We start from the raw sequence: 24,297 nt of genomic DNA, 5'->3' as shown, positions 1-24,297 counted from the left end.
GTTTAGTGGATAGCCCTGTCTGTGTTTAGTGGGTAACCCTGTCTGTGTTTAGTAAGTAACCCTTTCTGTGTTTAGTTGGTAGCCCTGTCTGTGTTTAGTGGGTAACCCTGTCTGTGTTTAGTGGGTAACCCTGTCTGTGTTTAGTGGATAGCCCTGTCTGTGTTTAGTGGATAGCCCTGTCTGTGTTTAGTGGGTAACCCTGTCTGTGTTTAGTAAGTAACCCTTTCTGTGTTTAGTGGGTAGCCCTGTCTGTGTTTAGTGGCTAACCCTATCTGTGTTTAGTGAGTAACCCTGTCTGTGTTTAGTGGATAGCCCTGTCTGTGTTTAGTGGGTAACCCTGTCTGTGTTTAGTAAGTAACCCTTTCTGTGTTTAGTGGCTAGCCCTGTCTGTGTTTAGTGGGTAACCCTGTCTGTGTTTAGTGGGTAACCCTATCTGTGTTTAGTGGGTAACCCTATCTGTGTTTAGTGGGTAACCCTATCTGTGTTTAGTGGGTAACCCAATCTGTGTTTAGTGGGTAACCCTATCTGTGTTTAGTGGGTAACCCTGTCTGTGTTTAGTGAGTAACCCTATCTGTGTTTAGTGAGTAACCCTGTCTGTGTTTAGTGGATAGCCCTGTCTGTGTTTAGTGGGTAACCCTGTCTGTGTTTAGTGAGTAACCCTTTCTGTGTTTAGTGGGTAGCCCTGTCTGTGTTTAGTAAGTAACCCTTTCTGTGTTTAGTGGGTAACCCTTTCTGTGTTTAGTGGGTAACCCTATCTGTGTTTAGTGGGTAACCCTATCTGTGTTTAGTGGGTAGCCCTGTCTGTGTTTAGTGAGTAACCCTGTCTGTGTTTCGTGGATAGCCCTGTCTCTGTTTAGTGGGTAACCCTGTCTGTGTTTAGTGAGTAACCCTGTCTGTGTTTAGTGGATAGCCCTGTCTGTGTTTAGTGGGTAACCCTGTCTGTGTTTAGTAAGTAACCCTTTCTGTGTTTAGTTGGTAGCCCTGTCTGTGTTTAGTGGGTAACCCTGTCTGTGTTTAGTGGGTAACCCTGTCTGTGTTTAGTGGATAGCCCTGTCTGTGTTTAGTGGATAGCCCTGTCTGTGTTTAGTGGGTAACCCTGTCTGTGTTTAGTAAGTAACCCTTTCTGTGTTTAGTGGGTAGCCCTGTCTGTGTTTAGTGGCTAACCCTATCTGTGTTTAGTGAGTAACCCTGTCTGTGTTTAGTGGATAGCCCTGTCTGTGTTTAGTGGGTAACCCTGTCTGTGTTTAGTAAGTAACCCTTTCTGTGTTTAGTGGCTAGCCCTGTCTGTGTTTAGTGGGTAACCCTGTCTGTGTTTAGTGGGTAACCCTATCTGTGTTTAGTGGGTAACCCTATCTGTGTTTAGTGGGTAACCCTATCTGTGTTTAGTGGGTAACCCAATCTGTGTTTAGTGGGTAACCCTATCTGTGTTTAGTGGGTAACCCTGTCTGTGTTTAGTGAGTAACCCTTTCTGTGTTTAGTGGGTAACCCTGTCTGTGTTTAGTAAGTAACCCTTTCTGTGTTTAGTGGGTAACCCTGTCTGTGTTTAGTAAGTAACCCTGTCTGTGTTTAGTGGGTAACCCTGTCTGTGTTTAGTGGATAGCCCTGTCTGTGCTTAGTGGGTAGCCCTGTCTGTGTTTAGTGAGTAACCCTGTCTGTTTTTAGTGAGTAACCCTGTCTGTGTTTAGTAAGTAACCCTGTCTGTGTTTAGTGGGTAACCCTGTCTGTGTTTAGTGGATAGCCCTGTCTGTGTTTAGTGGGTAGCCCTGTCTGTGTTTAGTGAGTAACCCTGTCTGTTTTTAGTGAGTAACCCTGTCTGTGTTTAGTAAGTAACCCTGTCTGTGTTTAGTGGGTAACCCTGTCTGTTTTTAGTGAGTAACCCTGTCTGTGTTTAGTGGATAGCCCTGTCTGTGTTTAGTGGGTAGCCCTGTCTGTGTTTAGTGAGTAACCCTGTCTGTGTTTAGTGAGTAACCCTGTCTGTGTTTAGTGGGTAACCCTGTCTGTGTTTAGTGAGTAACCCGTGGTAATTTTTTGCCAGATACAAGGGTAACGTAGTGCTGAATGGCAGAGAACGAGGCTCACCTGTAAGTGTCTGCATCATACATCCGGCAAGCTCCTGGCTCCCCACAGCTCGTTGTACCCCATTTTAGGCAGGTTGTGTCAATTAATGCCCCATAGTAAATGGGGGAAGGGATTCCACCTGCAAATACAGTTATTATAAATCTACAGAAACAGACGTTATATGCAGGTCATTCAGAGGGAAATCATGTAAAATGTGCTGCGATACATCTCAAACCTGCAGTAACTGTATCCCAATTTAGAGAATGTCCCACAGGCTGAACAGAGACTGACGGAGGGCGGTCATCAAGTGCAGCCTTGCTCACAGCTGGTTTGCTGTTGTCTTCTTTTGGATGACCAGCAAAAACAGAAAAAGGCTGAACTTAACGAACTCTGGTCTCTTTTTATCCTGTGTAACTAAGTAACATTGTGCTAATTCTGATATCAGTTACCGCTATGGTAGTGGTGGAGCGCATAGAACTCTGTGCAGGTCTGAGATGTATCGCAGCACACGTTACATTACTTTACTCAGATTAAATGTGGTAATGCTGACAGCTAGGTTTTGGGGGATTGGTTTGTGCTGCATTTTGTTGTGTTATTTCATGTCATTTTGTTTTGTGTTCTGTGATATGGTAGGTTATGTTGTGTTTTGTTTTGTGATGTTACGTTTTGTTGTGTTGCGTTTTGTGTTGTGTCTTGTGTCGTCTCTTGTGTCATGTCATGTCTTGTGTCGTCTCTTGTGTCATGTCATGTCTTGTGTCGTGTCTTGTGTTTTGTCGTGTCTTGTGTTTTGTTGTCCCTTGTGTCGTGTCGTCCCTTGTCGTCCCTTGTCGTGTGTTCTGTAATATGGTAGGTTATGTTGTTACTCTCTCAGCCGATGAACAATGTCTGAACTTACACCAGATTGATACTGTTAATACCAAAGCAGTATCCGCTCAGACTGGAAGCACTGCGGGGTGTGACAGAGCCAGGTATAAATGGTTTGACAGCGTATTGTCAGATAGTGCCAGGGACATTTGGCAGCATGACCATGTTTTATTTGCTAGTGTGCCCCTTTAATATGAATAAACAATACTGATACAGTAACTATGCCTGTATGAATGTAACACTGAGTGCAATCCACATGTCACCCCCCCCTTCCTCAATTTACAGCAAAATCTATCACACATCTCCAATGTATTCCAACTGCCGCATTATACATTATTCGTTTTCCTTATCCCTATATTTAATAAATGTTATGTATTGAGGTTTATGCAGTCCCCCTTCCAGCAGATGGCAGCATAGTGAAGTTATGCACTTGTTCTGTTGTGTTTAGTCTCTTTGGTGTTATGTCATTATGTGTGTGTGTGTGTGTGTGTGTGTTATGTCATTATGTGTGTGTACTGAAGTAAAGAGAAGTTCTGTTTTACTACAATGTCTGAGAGCCATTTGTGAATATATAACATGCTAATACACTAAACTGGTGACGAGGATGGGATATCAATAAATGGACACTGCAGAATATATATAAAGGAAATGAAATCAGCCTGAGTGAGGAAGTAAAACTTTTTTTTGGAATTCTTTTATCTACAAATATTTCCAGCATGGCTTCTCTGGGACACATGGAGGAATTTGATCTGGCTAATCCAGCCTCATGGGACTCATATGCTGACAGGTTAGTGTTTTTCCTGGAAGCTAATAAGGTGGTGGATGCTATTCAGAAGAGAGCCGTGTTACTGAGTGTTATTGGGTCCAAAACATTTGATATTGTCCGCTCACTGATATCTCCTGCTAAACCACAAGACTACTCATTTGAAGAAATACTGGCACTGTTAAAACATCATTTAGCACCCACCCCATCTGAAACAGTGAGGCGTTTCCATTTCAATAGACGAAATCAGAAACCAGGTGAAAGCATTGCAGCATACATTGCAGAACTGCGCAGGCTGTCTGAAAATTGCAATTTTGGTACCAGCTTAGAATCCTTGTTAAGGGACAGGCTTGTGTGTGGGGTGCAAGATGAGGCACTGCAGAGGAGACTGCTTGCAAGACAGAATTTAACTTTTATTATTGCACAAGAGGAAGCGCTCGCAAATGAGGCTGCATATGTCCATTCAAAAGAGATACAATCCTCCTCCAGCAAAGATAACTCACATGAAGTAAATCTAGTGAAGAAGACTGATGTTAAATCAAAACACTGTTCACCACACACTGATGTCACAGCTCCATTTAACCCCTTGAGGACGCAGGACGGTTCAGGACCGTCATCGGCATTTTTCCCTTGCCGACCGACGACGGTCCTGAACCGTCCTAAATTTAAAATGTACTTACCCGATCGCCGTCGTTCCCCCGGTGGCGATCGGCGGTGCTCCCGGTGTGGGGAGACTGCCTGCAGCCCAGACAGTCTCCCCATGGCGGTTTAGGACCCCTGTGGCCATGTGATCGCTGTAGCGGATTGGTACCGGGCTGTCCCACAACATGTATGAGAATAAGTGTATTTAGTCATATTGCTGGTTTAATGTGTGTGAACATGTATAGAAATCATGGTATCCGGTTATATTGACAGTTGAATGTATGTAAAGAACTGTATTCCTCTAGTTGTTCGGTAGAATCATTCAAATAAAACAAGGGAATGAAACTACCGAACAACCAGACCACCCTGTGTAAAGTGTGCCTTCAATTACCGTTTGCAACAATGTTGCAAACGGGTAATTACCTATTCATGCAGTGTGGTCTTTGTTCTCTGGGTGGCCGCCATTCGGGATGCGAACACGTGGCGGCGGCCATCTTGGACTGCCGAACAGCGGTGTTTTGCCGTCGAGTGTCTGGAACCAAAATCGGACACTTGACTAGGCAAACACCGCTGAGACCTCCAGACTCCTAATACTTCGTGGGGAAACTACCGAACGGCCCACCGTTCGGTAGAAAGAACCCCACAAACTAGGGGATTCATCCGAATCCCCGTCAGGCCACTTAACAGTAATATTTCACCCCTTTGCATTCGCCTGTTTGTGACCGACCGCAGGGCCAGAATACATGGAACTGTTTTCAGATACTTTACCTCTGCGGTCGGTCCAAACTTCAAAGTCCCATAACTCCCGAACGCTTTATCCGAATGGGCTAATTTTAAAGTATGTTGGTCCCCCAGAATAGAGCTATCTGGGGATGTTGGATTTGTGGATGTACCCCAAGTATTTAGGGTACATCCAAAACTCGGGGAAAACTGTGTACACGATAAGGGGATTATGATGCTAGAGGAGGGGAGGAGATCTGTGGGAGGTTACTGCTTGTAGATTGGATAATGTCTTAAGTGATAGAACCTCCTCCCTTGCATAGGAGAGGGCTTTATAAGGAACTGTGAAATAAAGCTAGTTAGTTCTACTCCTGAAACTGTGTGTCGTCCAGTTATTGGGATTGCGATGGGGATATTGCTGTATTACTCTACCTGCTGGAAACCTTGCCTGTGGACTTAACATCACCTTGTTCCTGAGCCTCACTGGGATCTCTAGTGGAGAATAGCTGTGCAAGATCGGCTCTCCGCTACAATCGCCCAACAGGGCGACCACATGGTCACAATAGGTGTCCTAGTCTCTGCCTGCAGGGGGACTGTCTGTGCTGACAGGCAGTCTCCCTGCATGTGTAAAATCATAAAAAAAAATTAAAGTTATAGTTAATAAAAAAAATATATTATTATATATGTGTATATATATGATATATATACATATATTATACCTATATAATATATGTCTATATATCATATATATAATGTCATGCTAAGTGTATTTTTATATTAATATGTACATATATTAATATAAAAATACACTTATAATTAATTTACACACGTATATATATAATATATATAATTATATATATTGTGTATATATATATTATAAAATACGAATAATAAATAATTTAAATTAAATAAAAAAAATAAAAAATAATAATAAAAAATTAAAAAAAAATTATATATCTATACGAAATTTTATTCTAACTGTATTTTGATATTAATATATATATATTTATATCAAAATACACTTAGAATGAAATTGTATATATATCTATGTATAAATAAATAAATAAAAAGAATGCGAACTATTCATATGTCGATATACAAAATTACATAAATAATTATATAAATATACACGTAGACTTCAAATATATAAATATGCATATATATTTAAATTCTACGTGCGTATTTATGTAATATTTTTACATAATTACCGTATATACTCGAGTATAAGCCGAGTTTTTCAGCCCATTTTTTGGGCTGAAAAACCCCAACTCGGCTTATACTCGAGTCAGAGTCTGTATTATGGCAATTTGCATTGCCATAATACAGACTGGGGGAGAGGGGGGCTGGCAGAGCTGTAACTTACCTGTTCTGCAGCTCCTGTCAGCTCTCTCCTCCTCCGCGCCGTCCGTTCAGCACCTCGGTCAGCTCCCAGTGTAAGTCTCGCGATAGCCGCGGCTCTCGCGAGATTTACACTGGGAGCTGACCGAGGTGCTGAACGGACGGCGCAGAGGAGGAGAGAGCTGACAGGAGCTGCAGGAAAGGTAAGTACAGCTCTGACAGACCCCTCTCCCCCCCACTGAACTGCCACTGGACCACCAGGGAAGGAGAGCCCCCCTCCCTGCCATGTATCAAGCAGGGAGGGGGGACGAAAAATAAATAAAATAAGAAATAATAATAAAAAAAATAATAAAAAAAAGGGGGTATAAGGACCACTGTGGGAGGGGGGGGGGGTATAAGGACCACTATGGGAGGGAGGGGGTGGGATAAGGACCACTATGGGAGGGAGGGGGGGTATAAGGACCGCTATGGGAGGGAGGGGGGGGATAAGGACCGCTATGGGAGGGAGGGGAGGGATAAGGACCGCTATGGGAGGGAGGGGGGGGATAAGGACCACTATTTGAGGGAGGGGGTGGGTTAAGGACCACTATGGGAGGGAGGGGGGTATAAGGACCGCTATGGGAGGGAGGGGGGGGATAAGGACCACTATGGGAGGGAGGGGGGGGGATAAGGACCACTATGGGAGGGAGGGGGGGATAAGGACCACTATGGGAGGGAGGGGGGGGGATAAGGACCACTATGGGAGGGAAGGGGGGGATAAGGACCACTATGGGAGGGAGGGGGGGGGATAAGGACCACTATTGGAGGGAGGGGGGTATAAGGACCACTATGGGAGGGAGGGGGGGGATAAGGACCACTATGGGAGGGAGGGGGGGGGATAAGGACCACTATACCACTATGGAAGGGAGGGGGGGATAAGGACCACTATCGGAGGGAGGGGGGGAGAAAAGGAACACTATGGGAGGGAGGGGGGGATAAGGACCACTATGGGAGGAAGGGAGGGGGGGGATAAGGACCACTATGGGAGGGAGGGGGATAAGGACCACTATGGGAGGGAGGGGGGGGATAAGGACCACTAGGGGAGGGAGGGGGGGATAAGGACCACTAGGGGAGGGGAGGGGGAAGTAAGGACCACTAGGGGAGGGGAGGGGGAAGTAAGGACCACTAGGGGAGGGGTGAGTCAGGACCACTGGGGGAGGGGGGTGAAGGAACACGGGGGTGGGGAGGTAAGGACCACTGAGGGAGGAGGAGGGGAGGTCAGGACATATGGGGGGGGCAAATATCCTTGCACCGGCCCTGCACACACTGCATTCATACACTGCATTCATACACACACTGCATTCATACACACACTGCACTCATACACACACACTGCACTCACACACACTGCATTCATACACACACACACTGCATTCATACACACACACACACTGCACTCATACACACGCTGCACTCATACACACACACTGCACTCATACACACACGCTGCACTCATACACACACGCTGCACTCATACACACACGCTGCACTCATACACACACACGTTGCACTCATACGCACACACTGCATTCATTATACACACACTGTAAATAAATATTCAATTAATATATATTTTTTAGGATCTAATTTTATTTAGAAATTTACCAGTAGCTGCTGCATTTCCCACCCTAGTCTTATACTCGAGTCAATAAGTTTTCCCAGTTTTTTGGGGAAAAATTAGGGGCCTCGGCTTATATTCGGGTCGGCTTATACTCGAGTATATACGGTAAGTTATTTTATTGATTTGCAATTTAAGGGACCTGCCTGCCAACCCAGGCCGAAAGTCCAGAGAATTTAATTTGCTATCACTGTATTTTACCTTGTAACGTTCTACGACACCCTAAAACCTGTACATGGGGGGGTACTGTTTTACTCGGGAGACTTCGCTGAACACAAATATTAGTGATTCAAAACAGTAAAACATATCACAACGATGATATTGTCAGTGAAAGTGACTTTTTTTTGCATTTTTCACACACAAACAGCACTTTTACTGATGATATAATTGTTGTGATACATTTTCCAGTTTTGAAACACTAATATTTGTGTTCAGCAAAGTCTCCTGAGTAGAACAGGACCCCCCATGTACAGGTTTTATAGCGTTTTTGAAAGTTACAGGGTCAAATATATGGGTCAAATATTTTTACATTGAAAATGGCCAGGTTGGATACGTTGCCTTTGAGAGCGTATGGTAGCCCAGGAATGAGAATTACCCCCATGATGGCATACCATTTGCAAAAGAAGACACCCCATTTGCAATACCTTGGGTTATGTCCAGTCTTTTTTAGTAACCACTTAGTCACAAACACTGGCCAAAATTAGCGTTCAATTTAGTTTTTTACTTTTTTCACACACAAACAAATATGAACGCTAACTTTGGCCAGTGTTTGCGACTAAGTGGCTACTAAAAAAGTCTGGACATACCCCATATTGAATACCCTGGGTTGTCTACTTTTAAAAAAAATATGTACATGTGGGGTGGTATTCAGAGATTATGACAGATAATAGTGTTACAATGTCACTATTGATACATTTTAAAAATGTATGTTTTGAAACCGCAATATCCTACTTGTACTTATAGCCCTATAACATGCAAAAAAATAGCAAAAAGCATGTAAACACTGGGTATTTGTAAACTCAGGACAACATTTTGAATCTATTTAGCAGTTTTTTTAATTCGCTTTTGTAGATGAGTAAAAGATTTTTCACATAAAATTCAAAAAACGTGTATTTTTTTCAATTTTCATCATATTTTTTCCTTTTTTTAAAATTAAATTACATGAGATTATATAAATAATGGTATGTAAAGAAAGCCCCTTTTGTCCTGAAAAAAACAATATATAATTTGTATGGGAACAGTAAATGAGAGAGCGGAAAATTACAGCTAAACACAAACACCACAAAAGTGTAAAAAGATGCCTGGTCGCAAATGTACAACATCGCAAAAACAGTCCGGTCCTTAAGGAGTTAAAGGAACTTGTTATAGTTGCGGTGGAAAACACAGGCGTAATACATGTCGTTTTCGAAATGCAGTTTGCCACACATGTAAACGTACAGGTCACATACAGACAGTTTGCCAAAGTCAAGCCAGTGGAATTCAGACCAAATATAAGAATGAGAATAAAATACAAACCACAGCGCACTCTTTTAACCCGTTAACGCCGTTACGGCGTTCCATGCCGTCCCCATTATAATGGGCTTTAAAGCCGTTGCGGCGGCATGGAACGCCGTAACGGCTTTGAGCCCCAGGAGGTAAGTTATACTTACCTCCGCCGCGATCCTCTTCTGGGGGGCTGCCTGACAGCCCAGGCAGCCCTCCCACGGCAAATGAGGCCCCCGGGGGCCATGTGATCGCTCTCAAAGAGCGATCACATGGCCCCCTATAGCTGGCTATGGATCTGCCTGCAGGGGGACTGTCTAAAATATCAGACAGTCCCCCTGCTGGTAAGAAAGTATAAAAAAAGAAATTAAACATGTTAAAAAATAAATTGAAAATATTTTTATATATATATAATATGTATATATATTATATATATAATATATATACATATTATATATATGTAACGTCATACAAAGTGTATTTTAATACTAATATAAGTATATATATTAGCATTAAAATACACTTAGAATGATGTTACATATATATAATATGTATATATATTATATATATAATAGATGTACATATATATTATATATATATACGTATAATTAAAATAATAAATAAATAAAATAATAAAATAAATAAATAAAATATTGAAACAAAATTTAATATAAATTATATATTCATATGTAATTTCATTCTAACTGTATTTTGTTATTAATATATATATATTGGTAACAAAATACACTTAGAATGGCATTCTATATATATCTATCTATATATAAAATACAAATAACCGCAAATATATATATATAGATAAATACATATAATTACATAAAAAATTACATTAGTATACACGTAGAATTTAAATACATATATATGTACATATATTAAAATTCTACATGTATATTTAAATAATCTTTTAACATAATTATGTGATTTGATTAATTAAAATTTGATTGACATGCCTGACAACACAGGGAGAAAGTGCAGAGAATTTAATTTGCAAGCACTATATTTGACCCTGTAATACTCCACGACACCATAAAACCTGTACATAGGGGGTACTGTTTTACTCGGGAGACTTCGCTGAACTCAAATATTAGTGTTTCAAACTGGTAAATTGTATTACAACGATGATATTTTAAGTAAAAGTGACGTTTTTTGCATTTTTTACAAACAAACGGCACTTTTATGGACTATATTATTGTTGTAATATGTTTTACCGTTTTAAAACACTAATATTTGTGTTTAGTGAAGTCTCCCGAGAATAACAGTACCCCCCATGTACAGGTTTTATGGTGTTTTGGAAAGTTAGAGAGTCACATATAAGGCTTGCATTTCATTTTTTTCACATTGAAATTTGCCAGATTGGTTATGTTGCCTTTGAGAGCGTATGGTAGCCCAGGAATGAGAATTACCCCCATGATGGCATACCATTTGCAAAAGTAGACAACCCGAGGTATTGCAAGTGGGGTATGTCCAGTCTTTCTTAGTAGCCACTTAGTCACAAACACTGGGCAAATATTAGTTTTTTGCTTTTTTCACACAAAAACAAATATGGGTCAAATATAGAACATTCCATTTTGAAATTGAAATTTCCAGATTAGTAATGTTACCTTTGAGACGGTGTGGTAGCCAGGAATGAGAATTACCTCCATAATGGCATAGCATTTGAAAAAGTAGACAAGCCAAGGTATTGAAAGTGGGGTATGTTTAGTCTTTTTTAGTAGCCACTTAGTCACAAACACTGGCCAAAGTTAGCGTTCATATTTGTTTTATGTTGTCTTGGAGAGTTACAGGGTCAAATATAGTGCTTGCGAATTAAATTCTCTGCACTTTCTCCCTGTGTTGTCAGGCATGTCAATCAAATTTTAATTAATCAAATCACATAATTACGTTAAAAGATTATTTAAATATACACGTAGAATTTTAATATATATGCATTTAAAGGTATTTAAATTCTACGTGTATACTAATGTAATTTTTTATGTAATTATATGTATTTATCTATATATATATATTTGCGGTTATTTGTATTTTATATATAGATAGATATATATATAGACTGTCATTCTAATTTATATTTTATATATATATTAATAACAAAATACAGTTAGAATGAAATTACATATGCATATATAATTTATATTAAATTTTGTTTCAATATTTTATTTATTTATTTTATTTATTTATTATTTTAATTATACGTATTTATATATAATATATATGTACATCTATGATATATATAATATATATACATATTATATATGTAACGTCATTCTAAGTGTATTTTAATATTAATATATACTTATATTAATATTAAAATACACTTTGTATGACGTTACATATATATAATATGTATATATATTATATATATACATATTATATATATATATAAAATTATATTTATTTTATTTTTACACATGTCTAATTTATTTTTTTTACACCTCCTACCAGCAGGGGGACTGTCTGATATTTCAAACAGTCCCCCTGCTGGCAGATCCATAGCCAGCTATAGGGGGCCATGTGATCGCTCTTTGAGAGCGATCACATGGCCCCCGGGGGCCTCATTTGCCGGAAGGGGGCTGCCTGGGCTGTCAGGCAGTCCCCCAGAAGAGGATCGCGGCGGAGGTAAGTAAATCATACCTTCTGGGGCTGCAAGCCGTTACGGCGTACCATGCCGTCGCAACGGCTTTAAAGCCCATTTAATGCGTGACGGCATGGTACGTCGTAACGGCGGGAAGGGGTTAATACTCCACAAACCGTTTCAGATAGTGAAATGACTGCAGGTGTTTACTCAAATGACTATGTGAATAAAGTGGAAAATTCACCATCAGGACTGAAGATTTACACTGAAATTGTGCTTCAAGATGTTCCGTGCAAAATGGAAGTAGATTCTGGGTGCGCATATTCTTTGATTTCAGCAGAGACATTTACATTGTTATGGCCTCATAATTCTCCTTCAATAGTACCTTGTGATATTCATCTCGTGGACTACAACAAACAGGCTGTGGATGTTAAAGGGGTTTGTTTTATACCAGTAAAATATGGTAAATTCAGAGGACATTTACGTTTAATAATTACTAAGGGACAAAGAGCAAGTTTGCTAGGTAGAGAGTGGTTTGAACCCTTAGGAATTTCATTAACTGGAGTTAATAATGTATCCACAGATATTCTACAGAATGTGATTGATAAATTTAGTGCAGTCTTTGAAGAAGGTCTTGGCATGTTTAAAGGCCCTCCTGTTTATTTTGTATTAGATTCAAAAGTACCCCCAATTCGTATGAAGCCTCGCAAAATTGCATTAGCTCTCAGACATTGTAGTAAAATAGAACTTCTCTTTACTTCAGTACACACACACACACAATGACATAACACACACACACAATGACATAACACACACACATAATGACATAACACACACACATAATGACATAACACCAAAGAGACTAAACACAACAGAACAAGTGCATAACTTCACTATGCTGCCATCTACTGGAAGGGGGACTGCATAAACCTCAATACATAACACTCCCCCCCCCTAGACCTCAAAGTCTTTGAGATAACTGGGAGGTTTAATATTTCGTCTTGGGCGCCCCAAAACCGTGTTTGGAACTGCTTCACCTGGACCTTCAGTTGTGCCCATCCCTTCTTCCTGTGCTCTGTCAGATGGACCACACAGAACTGGTTCTTCAATAACAACTCCTGGAGAACTGAGACCTGTATCATCCAGTGGTTCCACATCATTTGGTATCACAGAAAACCCAGTATGACTGGGACCGGCAGCAGGCACAATCTCATCACTCCGTTTAGTGTATGCTAATACACTAAAATAAATATATATTTATGAGATCTAAATAATACAATTAAATGTAGAAATCCACACATCTTTATCCTGTAACAAGACGCCTCCATCTTAGCTCCCTGTCAATCATTGTTATAAGCTCCGCCCTTTACACCTGGCAGTCAGTATAGAGAGAGCCCCCTCCATCTTAGCTCCCTGTCAGTCATTGTTATAAGCTCCGCCCTTTACACCTGGCAGTCAGTATAGAGGGAGTCATCTCCATCTTAGCTCCCTGTCAATCATTGTTATAAGCTCCGCCCTTTACACCTGGCAGTCAGTATAGAGAGAGCCACCTCCATCTTAGCTCCCTGTCAGTCATTGTTATAAGTTCCGCCCTTTACACCTGGCAGTCAGTATAGAGAGAGCCACCTCCATCTTAGCTCCCTGTCAATCATTGTTATAAGCTCCGCCCTTTACACCTGGCAGTCAGTATAGAGAGAGTCATCTCCATCTTAGCTCCCTGTCAATCATTGTTATAAGCTCTGCCCTTTACACCTGGCAGTCAGTATAGAGAGAGCCACCTCCATCTTAGCTCCCTGTCAATCATTGTTATAAGCTCTGCCCTTTACACCTGGCAGTCAGTATAGAGAGAGTCATCTCCATCTTAGCTCCCTGTCAATCATTGTTATAAGCTCCGCCCTTTACACCTGGCAGTCAGTATAGAGAGAGCCACCTCCATCTTAGCTCCCTGTCAATCATTGTTATAAGCTCCGCCCTTTACACCTGGCAGTCAGTATAGAGAGAGCCACCCCATCTTAGCTCCCTGTCAATCATTGTTATAAGCTCCGCCCTTTACACCTGGCAGTCAGTATAGAGAGAGCCACCTCCATCTTAGCTCCCTGTCAATCATTGTTATAAGCCCCGCCCTTTACACCTGGCAGTCAGTATAGAGAGAGCCACCTCCATCTTAGCTCCCTGTCAATCATTGTTATAAGCTCTGCCCTTTACACCTGGCAGTCAGTATAGAGAGATCCACCTCCATCTTAGCTCCCTGTCAATCATTGTTATAAGCTCCGCCCTTTACACCTGGCAGTCAGTATAAAGAGAGCCGCCTCCATCTTAGCTCCCTGTCAATCATTGTTATAAGCTCCGCCCTTTACACCTGGCAGTCAGTATAGAGAGAGCCACGTCCATCTTAGCTCCCTGTCAATCATTGTTATAAGCTCTGCCCTTTACACCTGGCAGTCAGTATAGAGAGAGCCACGTCCATCTTAGCTCCCTGTCAATCATTGTTATAAGCTCCGCCCTTTACACCTGGCAGTCAGTATAGAGAGAGCCGCCTCCATTTTAGCTCCCTGTCAATCATTGTTATAAGCTCCGCCCTTTACTCCTGGCAGTCAGTATAGAGAGAGCCGCCTCCATCTTAGCTCCCTGTCAATCATTGTTATAAGCCCCGCTCTTTACACCTGGCAGTCAGTATAGAGAGAGCCGCCTCCATCTTAGCTCCCTGTCAATCATTGTTATAAGCTCCGCCCTTTACACCTGGCAGTCAGTATAGAGAGAGCCACCTCCATCTTAGCTCCCTGTCAGTCATTGTTATAAGCTCCGCCCTTTACACCTGGCAGTCAGTATAGAGAGAGCCACCTCCATCTTAGCTCTCTGTCAATCATTGTTATAAGCTCCGCCCTTTACACCCGGCAGTCAGTATAGAGAGAGCCACCTCCATCTTAGCTCCCTGTCAGTCATTGTTATAAGCTCCGCCCTTTACACCTGGCAGTCAGTATAGAAAGAGCCACCTCCATCTTAGCTCCCTGTCAGTCATTGTTATAAGCTCCGCCCTTTACACCTGGCAGTCAGTATAGAGAGATCCACCTCCATCTTAGCTCCCTGTCAATCATTGTTATAAGCTCCGCCCTTTACACCTGGCAGTCAGTATAAAGAGAGCCGCCTCCATCTTAGCTCCCTGTCAATCATTGTTATAAGCTCTGCCCTTTACACCTGGCAGTCAGTATAGAGAGAGCCACCTCCATCTTAGCTCCCTGTCAATCATTGTTATAAGCTCTGCCCTTTACACCTGGCAGTCAGTATAGAGAGAGCCACGTCCATCTTAGCTCCCTGTCAATCATTGTTATAAGCTCCGCCCTTTACACCTGGCAGTCAGTATAGAGAGAGCCGCCTCCATCTTAGCTCCCTGTCAATCATTGTTATAAGCTCCGCCCTTTACTCCTGGCAGTCAGTATAGAGAGAGCCGCCTCCATCTTAGCTCCCTGTCAATCATTGTTATAAGCTCCGCCCTTTACACCTGGCAGTCAGTATAGTGAGAGCCACCCCATCTTAGCTCCCTGTCAATCATTGTTATAAGCTCTGCCCTTTACACCCGGCAGTCAGTATAGAGAGAGCCACCTCCATCTTAGCTCCCTGTCAATCATTGTTATAAGCTCCGCTCTTTACACCTGGCAGTCAGTATAGAGAGAGCCACCTCCATCTTAGCTCCCTGTCAATCATTGTTATAAGCTCCGCCCTTTACACTTGGCAGTCAGTATAGAGAGAGCCACCTCCATCTTAGCTCCCTGTCAGTCATTGTTATAAGCTCCGCCCATTACACCTGGCAGTCAGTATAGAGAGAGCCACCTCCATCTTAGCTCCCTGTCAATCATTGTTATAAGCTCCGCCCTTTACACCTGGCAGTCAGTATAGTGAGAGCCACCCCATCTTAGCTCTCTGTCAATCATTGCTATAAGCTCCGCTCTTTACACCTGGCAGTCAGTATAGAGAGAGCCTCCTCCATCTTAGCTCCCTGTCAATCATTGTTATAAGCTCCGCCCTTTACACCTGGCAGTCAGTATAGAGAGAGCCACCTCCATCATAGCTCCCTGTCAGTCATTGTTATAAGCTCCGCCCTTTACACCTGGCAGTCAGTATAGAGAGAGCCACCTCCATCTTAGCTCCCTGTCAATCATTGTTATAAGCTCCGCTCTTTACACCTGGCAGTCAGTATAGAGAGAGCCGCCTCCATCTTAGCTCCCTGTCAGTCATTGTTATAAGCTCCGCCCTTTACACCTGGCAGTCAGTATAGAGAGAGCCACCCCATCTTAGCTCCCTGTCAATCATTGTTATAAGCTCCGCTCTTTACACCTGGCAGTCAGTATAGAGAGAGCCACCTCCATCTTAGCTCCCTGTCAATCATTGTTATAAGCTCCGCCCTTTACACCTGGCAGTCAGTATAGAGAGAGCCACCTCCATCTTAGCTCCCTGTCAATCATTGTTATAAGCTCCGCCCTTTACACCTGGCAGTCAGTATAGAGAGAGCCCTCCTCCATCTTAGCTCCCTGTCAATCATTGTTATAAGCTCCGCCCTTTACACCTGGCAGTCAGTATAGAGAGAGCCACCTCCATCTTAGCTCCCTGTCAATCATTGTTATAAGCTCCGCTCTTTACACCTGGCAGTCAGTATAGAGAGAGCCGCCTCCATCTTAGCTCCCTGTCAGTCATTGTTATAAGCTCCGCCCTTTACACCTGGCAGTCAGTATAGAGAGAGCCACCCCATCTTAGCTCCCTGTCAATCATTGTTATAAGCTCCGCTCTTTACACCTGGCAGTCAGTATAGAGAGAGCCACCTCCATCTTAGCTCCCTGTCAATCATTGTTATAAGCTCCGCCCTTTACACCTGGCAGTCAGTATAGAGAGAGCCACCTCCATCTTAGCTCCCTGTCAATCATTGTTATAAGCTCCGCCCTTTACACCTGGCAGTCAGTATAGAGAGAGCCACCTCCATCTTAGCTCCCTGTCAATCATTGTTATAAGCTCCGCCCTTTACACCTGGCAGTTAGTATAGAGAGAGCCGCCTCCATCTTAGCTCCCTGTCAGTCATTGTTATAAGCTCCGGCCTTTACACCTGGCAGTCAGTATAGAGAGATCCACCTCCATCTTAGCTCCCTGTCAATCATTGTTATAAGCTCCGCTCTTTACACCTGGCAGTCAGTATAGAGAGAGCCGCCTCCATCTTAGCTCCCTGTCAATCATTGTTATAAGCTCCGCTCTTTACACCTGGCAGTCAGTATAGAGAGATCCACCTCCATCTTAGCTCCCTGTCAATCATTGTTATAAGCTCCGCCCTTTACACCTGGCAGTCAGTATAGAGAGATCCACCTCCATCTTAGCTCCCTGTCAATCATTGTTAGAAGCTCCGCCCTTTACATCTGGCACTCAGTATAGAGAGAGCCACCCCATCTTAGCTCCCTGTCAATCATTGTTATAAGCTCCGCTCTTTACACCTGGCAGTCAGTATAGAGAGATCCACCTCCATCTTAGCTCCCTGTCAATCATTGTTATAAGCTCCGCCCTTTACACGTGGCAGTCAGTATAGAGAGAGCCACCTCCATCTTAGCTCCCTGTCAGTCATTGTTATAAGCTCCGCCCTTTACACCTGGCAGTCAGTATAGAGAGAGCCACCCCATCTTAGCTCCCTGTCAATCATTGTTATAAGCTCTGCCCTTTACACCTGGCAGTCAGTATAGAGCCACCCCATCTTAGCTCCCTGTCAATCATTGTTATAAGCTCCGCCCTTTACACCTGGCAGTCAGTATAGAGAGAGCTACCTCCATCTTAGCTCCCTGTCAATCATTGTTATAAGCTCCGCCCTTTACACCTGGCAGTCAGTATAGAGAGAGCCACCTCCATCTTAGCTCCCTGTCAATCATTGTTATAAGCTCCGCCCTTTACACCTGGCAGTCAGTATAGAGAGAGCCACCTCCATCTTAGCTCCCTGTCAATCATTGTTATAAGCTCCGCCCTTTACACCTGGCAGTCAGCATAGAGAGAGCCGCCTCCATCTTAGCTCCCTGTCAATCATTGTTATAAGCTCCGCCCTTTACACCTGGCAGTCAGTATAGAGAGAGCCACCCCCATCTTAGCTCCCTGTCAATCATTGTTATAAGCTCCGTGTAACGGATCGCCTGGCACCCCGACCGGGTACCTCCGTTAATGGATGCTCCTAGCGCTTCCTGAGGACTCCAAGCACTCTGGCAGACACCACAATCACCGAATCCGGGAAACCTTTTAAATTCTCCCAAGCATATGAATATGCTGTAGACCATTGAATAGGAACCATACGAATAGGCTTGTACTCCTAGCAGTCAACTGGAACAGCATGCAATAAATCCTTCCCCCAATAATGAGACGACACATCACTTTGAGGGTAAAACAGGAACTCTGGACTGGCTCATCCAGCCTGGCTTTTATTTCCATCTCACACATACAGGCCACACCCAGGGGGAGGCATAAAATAACCAATCCGAGATATGGTACAACCCACACATCCCCTCCCCTTAGCCTGAGAGATAATCCACTTATTATACAGTTTAAAACATAACTTTTACACAATATCTGTAACTTCAAAACCATACATCACATTCACATAAAAATACATATCCACAATCAATCCATTCAGGGGAACAACATATTAAAAAATGGCATGAATCATACCAGGGGTTCAAAAGTTAGTAAAGTATCTTTTAAAACCCCTGTTAGCATGACTTTCCAGCTCAGACCGGTTACCTCCCACAATGCCTCACAATCCCTCCCCTCTGGCCTGGAGATAATTGAGGAAGGAATCTAATTATCTCCAAGGACTGAGGCAAAACTCCATTACCCACATGGCAGACAAAAAGACAGTAAAAGACATAAAATACTTTAAAATACAGAAAGTAACTTTTTATCCATAACACACAGACATTTCACATATCCCCAGATAGCTGGGATCTGCGCGCACAAAACTACCGAATAGCGCGCAGATCCTACTCACACAGTTCACTCGCCACGGAGCCGAAGTCTTTAACTACACGAATGGGCTCCATGGCATAACTATCTGGGTTAACACATTCACATAAGGTCTGGTCCATAGTCCAAAGGCAAGAGGCGGGCAAGCAGCCCCCTCCAAGGACACGTGGCGAGTTCGGTTTCGCCACACTCCGCCCTTTACACCTGGCAGTCAGTATAGAGAGAGCCGCCTCCATCTTAGCTCCCTGTCAATCATTGTTATAAGCTCCACCCTTTACACCTGGCAGTCAGTATAGAGAGAGCCACCTCCATCTTAGCTCCCTGTCAATCATTGTTATAAGCTCCGCCCTTTACACCTGGCAGTCAGTATAGAGAGAGCCACCTCCATCTTAGCTCCCTGTCAATCATTGTCCAAGCTCTGCCCTTTACACCTGGCAGTCAGTATAGAGCCGCCTCCATCTTAGCTCCCTGTCAATCATTGTTATAAGCCCCGCCCTTTACACCTGGCAGTCAGTATAGAGAGAGCCACCTCTATCTTAGCTCCCTGTCAATCATTGTTATAAGCTCCGCCCTTTACACCTGGCAGTCAGTATAGAGAGAGCCACCTCCATCTTAGCTCCCTGTCAATCATTGTTATAAGCTCCACCCTTTACACCTGGCAGTCAGTATAGAGAGAGCCACCTCCATCTTAGCTCCCTGTCAATCATTGTTATAAGCTCCGCCCTTTACACCTGGCAGTCAGTATAGAGAGAGCCGCCTCCATCTTAGCTCCCTGTCAATCATTGTTATAAGCTCCGCCCTTTACACCTGGCAGTCAGTATAGAGAGAGCCACCTCCATCTTAGCTCCCTGTCAATCATTGTTATAAGCTCCGCCCATTACACCTGGCAGTCAGCATAGAGAGAGCCACCCCCATCTTAGCTCCCTGTCAATCATTGTTATAAGCTCCACCCATTACGCCTGGCAGTCAGTATAGAGAGAGCCACCTCCATCTTAGCTCCCTGTCAATCATTGTTATAAGCTCCGCCCTTTACACCTGGCAGTCAGTATAGACATTGCCGCCTCCATCTTAGCTCCCTGTCAATCATTGTTATAAGCTCCGCCCTTTACACCTGGCAATCAGTATAGAGAGAGCCACCTCCATCTTAGCTCCCTGTCAATCATTGTTATAAGCTTCGCCCTTTACACCTGGCAGTCAGTATAGAGAGAGCCACCTCCATCTTAGCTCCCTGTCAATCATTGTTATAAGCTCCGCCCTTTACACCTGGCAGTCAGTATAGAGAGAGCCACCTCCATCTTAGCTCCCTGTCAATCATTGTTATAAGCTCCGCCCTTTACACCTGGCAGTCAGTATAGAGAGAGCCGCCTCCATCTTAGCTCCCTGTCAATCATTGTTATAAGCTCCGCCCTTTACACCTGGCAGTCAGTATAGAGAGAGCCACCTCCATCTTAGCTCCCTGTCAATCATTGTTATAAGCTCCACCCATTACACCTGGCAGTCAGCATAGGGAGAGCCACCCCCATCTTAGCTCCCTGTCAATCATTGTTATAAGCTCCACCCATTACGCCTGGCAGTCAGTATAGAGAGAGCCACCTCCATCTTAGCTCCCTGTCAATCATTGTTATAAGCTCCGCCCTTTACACCTGGCAGTCAGTATAGAGAGAGCCGCCTCCATCTTAGCTCCCTGTCAATCATTGTTATAAGCTCCGCCCTTTACACCTGGCAATCAGTATAGAGAGAGCCACCTCCATCTTAGCTCCCTGTCAATCATTGTTATAAGCTCCGCCCTTTACACCTGGCAGTCAGTATAGAGAGAGCCACCTCCATCTTAGCTCCCTGTCAATCATTGTCCAAGCTCTGCCCTTTACACCTGGCAGTCAGTATAGAGCCGCCTCCATCTTAGCTCCCTGTCAATCATTGTTATAAGCCCCGCCCTTTACACCTGGCAGTCAGTATAGAGAGAGCCACCTCTATCTTAGCTCCCTGTCAATCATTGTTATAAGCTCCGCCCTTTACACCTGGCAGTCAGTATAGAGAGAGCCACCTCCATCTTAGCTCCCTGTCAATCATTGTTATAAGCTCCACCCTTTACACCTGGCAGTCAGTATAGAGAGAGCCACCTCCATCTTAGCTCCCTGTCAATCATTGTTATAAGCTCCGCCCTTTACACCTGGCAGTCAGTATAGAGAGAGCCACCTCCATCTTAGCTCCCTGTCAATCATTGTTATAAGCTCCACCCTTTACACCTGGCAGTCAGTATAGAGAGAGCCACCTCCATCTTAGCTCCCTGTCAATCATTGTTATAAGCTCCGCCCTTTACACCTGGCAGTCAGTATAGAGAGAGCCGCCTCCATCTTAGCTCCCTGTCAATCATTGTTATAAGCTCCGCCCTTTACACCTGGCAGTCAGTATAGAGAGAGCCACCTCCATCTTAGCTCCCTGTCAATCATTGTTATAAGCTCCGCCCATTACACCTGGCAGTCAGCATAGAGAGAGCCACCCCCATCTTAGCTCCCTGTCAATCATTGTTATAAGCTCCACCCATTACGCCTGGCAGTCAGTATAGAGAGAGCCACCTCCATCTTAGCTCCCTGTCAATCATTGTTATAAGCTCCGCCCTTTACACCTGGCAGTCAGTATAGACATTGCCGCCTCCATCTTAGCTCCCTGTCAATCATTGTTATAAGCTCCGCCCTTTACACCTGGCAATCAGTATAGAGAGAGCCACCTCCATCTTAGCTCCCTGTCAATCATTGTTATAAGCTCCGCCCTTTACACCTGGCAGTCAGTATAGAGAGAGCCACCTCCATCTTAGCTCCCTGTCAGTCATTGTTATAAGCTCCGCCCTTTACACCTGGCAGTCAGTATAGAGAGAGCCACCTCCATCTTAGCTCCCTGTCAATCATTGTTATAAGCTCCGCCCTTTACACCTGGCAGTCAGTATAGAGAGAGCCACCTCCATCTTAGCTCCCTGTCAATCATTGTTATAAGCTCCGCCCTTTACACCTGGCAGTCAGTATAGAGAGAGCCGCCTCCATCTTAGCTCCCTGTCAATCATTGTTATAAGCTCCGCCCTTTACACCTGGCAGTCAGTATAGAGAGAGCCACCCCCATCTTAGCTCCCTGTCAATCATTGTTATAAGCTCCGTGTAACGGATCGCCTGGCACCCCGACCGGGTACCTCCGTTAATGGATGCTCCTAGCGCTTCCTGAGGACTCCAAGCACTCTGGCAGACACCACAATCACCGAATCCGGGAAACCTTTTAAATTCTCCCAAGCATATGAATATGCTGTAGACCATTGAATAGGAACCATACGAATAGGCTTGTACTCCTAGCAGTCAACTGGAACAGCATGCAATAAATCCTTCCCCCAATAATGAGACGACACATCACTTTGAGGGTAAAACAGGAACTCTGGACTGGCTCATCCAGCCTGGCTTTTATTTCCATCTCACACATACAGGCCACACCCAGGGGGAGGCATAAAATAACCAATCCGAGATATGGTACAACCCACACATCCCCTCCCCTTAGCCTGAGAGATAATCCACTTATTATACAGTTTAAAACATAACTTTTACACAATATCTGTAACTTCAAAACCATACATCACATTCACATAAAAATACATATCCACAATCAATCCATTCAGGGGAACAACATATTAAAAAATGGCATGAATCATACCAGGGGTTCAAAAGTTAGTAAAGTATCTTTTAAAACCCCTGTTAGCATGACTTTCCAGCTCAGACCGGTTACCTCCCACAATGCCTCACAATCCCTCCCCTCTGGCCTGGAGATAATTGAGGAAGGAATCTAATTATCTCCAAGGACTGAGGCAAAACTCCATTACCCACATGGCAGACAAAAAGACAGTAAAAGACATAAAATACTTTAAAATACAGAAAGTAACTTTTTATCCATAACACACAGACATTTCACATATCCCCAGATAGCTGGGATCTGCGCGCACAAAACTACCGAATAGCGCGCAGATCCTACTCACACAGTTCACTCGCCACGGAGCCGAAGTCTTTAACTACACGAATGGGCTCCATGGCATAACTATCTGGGTTAACACATTCACATAAGGTCTGGTCCATAGTCCAAAGGCAAGAGGCGGGCAAGCAGCCCCCTCCAAGGACACGTGGCGAGTTCGGTTTCGCCACACTCCGCCCTTTACACCTGGCAGTCAGTATAGAGAGAGCCGCCTCCATCTTAGCTCCCTGTCAATCATTGTTATAAGCTCCACCCTTTACACCTGGCAGTCAGTATAGAGAGAGCCACCTCCATCTTAGCTCCCTGTCAATCATTGTTATAAGCTCCGCCCTTTACACCTGGCAGTCAGTATAGAGAGAGCCACCTCCATCTTAGCTCCCTGTCAATCATTGTCCAAGCTCTGCCCTTTACACCTGGCAGTCAGTATAGAGCCGCCTCCATCTTAGCTCCCTGTCAATCATTGTTATAAGCCCCGCCCTTTACACCTGGCAGTCAGTATAGAGAGAGCCACCTCTATCTTAGCTCCCTGTCAATCATTGTTATAAGCTCCGCCCTTTACACCTGGCAGTCAGTATAGAGAGAGCCACCTCCATCTTAGCTCCCTGTCAATCATTGTTATAAGCTCCACCCTTTACACCTGGCAGTCAGTATAGAGAGAGCCACCTCCATCTTAGCTCCCTGTCAATCATTGTTATAAGCTCCGCCCTTTACACCTGGCAGTCAGTATAGAGAGAGCCGCCTCCATCTTAGCTCCCTGTCAATCATTGTTATAAGCTCCGCCCTTTACACCTGGCAGTCAGTATAGAGAGAGCCACCTCCATCTTAGCTCCCTGTCAATCATTGTTATAAGCTCCGCCCATTACACCTGGCAGTCAGCATAGAGAGAGCCACCCCCATCTTAGCTCCCTGTCAATCATTGTTATAAGCTCCACCCATTACGCCTGGCAGTCAGTATAGAGAGAGCCACCTCCATCTTAGCTCCCTGTCAATCATTGTTATAAGCTCCGCCCTTTACACCTGGCAGTCAGTATAGACATTGCCGCCTCCATCTTAGCTCCCTGTCAATCATTGTTATAAGCTCCGCCCTTTACACCTGGCAATCAGTATAGAGAGAGCCACCTCCATCTTAGCTCCCTGTCAATCATTGTTATAAGCTCCGCCCTTTACACCTGGCAGTCAGTATAGAGAGAGCCACCTCCATCTTAG

General features: G+C 43.9%; 1 protein-coding gene across 3 annotated transcripts in view; it reads right to left on the bottom strand.

The window, feature by feature from the left end:
* LOC134602110 (solute carrier organic anion transporter family member 1A2-like) overlaps positions 1–24,297 on the bottom strand; it is a 96,764-nt gene that overhangs the window by 8,814 nt on the left and 63,653 nt on the right. For 2 of the 3 annotated variants that reach the window (XM_063446635.1, XM_063446634.1), the window contains one exon: positions 2,080–2,197. The exons of the other annotated variant lie outside the window; for it this stretch is intronic. In XM_063446635.1, coding sequence (XP_063302705.1) covers positions 2,080–2,197 — 118 coding nt within the window. The remainder of the gene's footprint in view (positions 1–2,079; positions 2,198–24,297) is intronic. 3 annotated transcript variants of the gene reach the window in all.

This window comes from Pelobates fuscus, chromosome 3, assembly GCF_036172605.1.
Source record: "Pelobates fuscus isolate aPelFus1 chromosome 3, aPelFus1.pri, whole genome shotgun sequence".
In the NCBI taxonomy this organism is placed as follows: Eukaryota; Metazoa; Chordata; class Amphibia; order Anura; family Pelobatidae; genus Pelobates; species Pelobates fuscus.
Note: the sequence above shows the minus strand (reverse complement) of the source record. Positions and strands in the feature narration are given on the sequence as shown.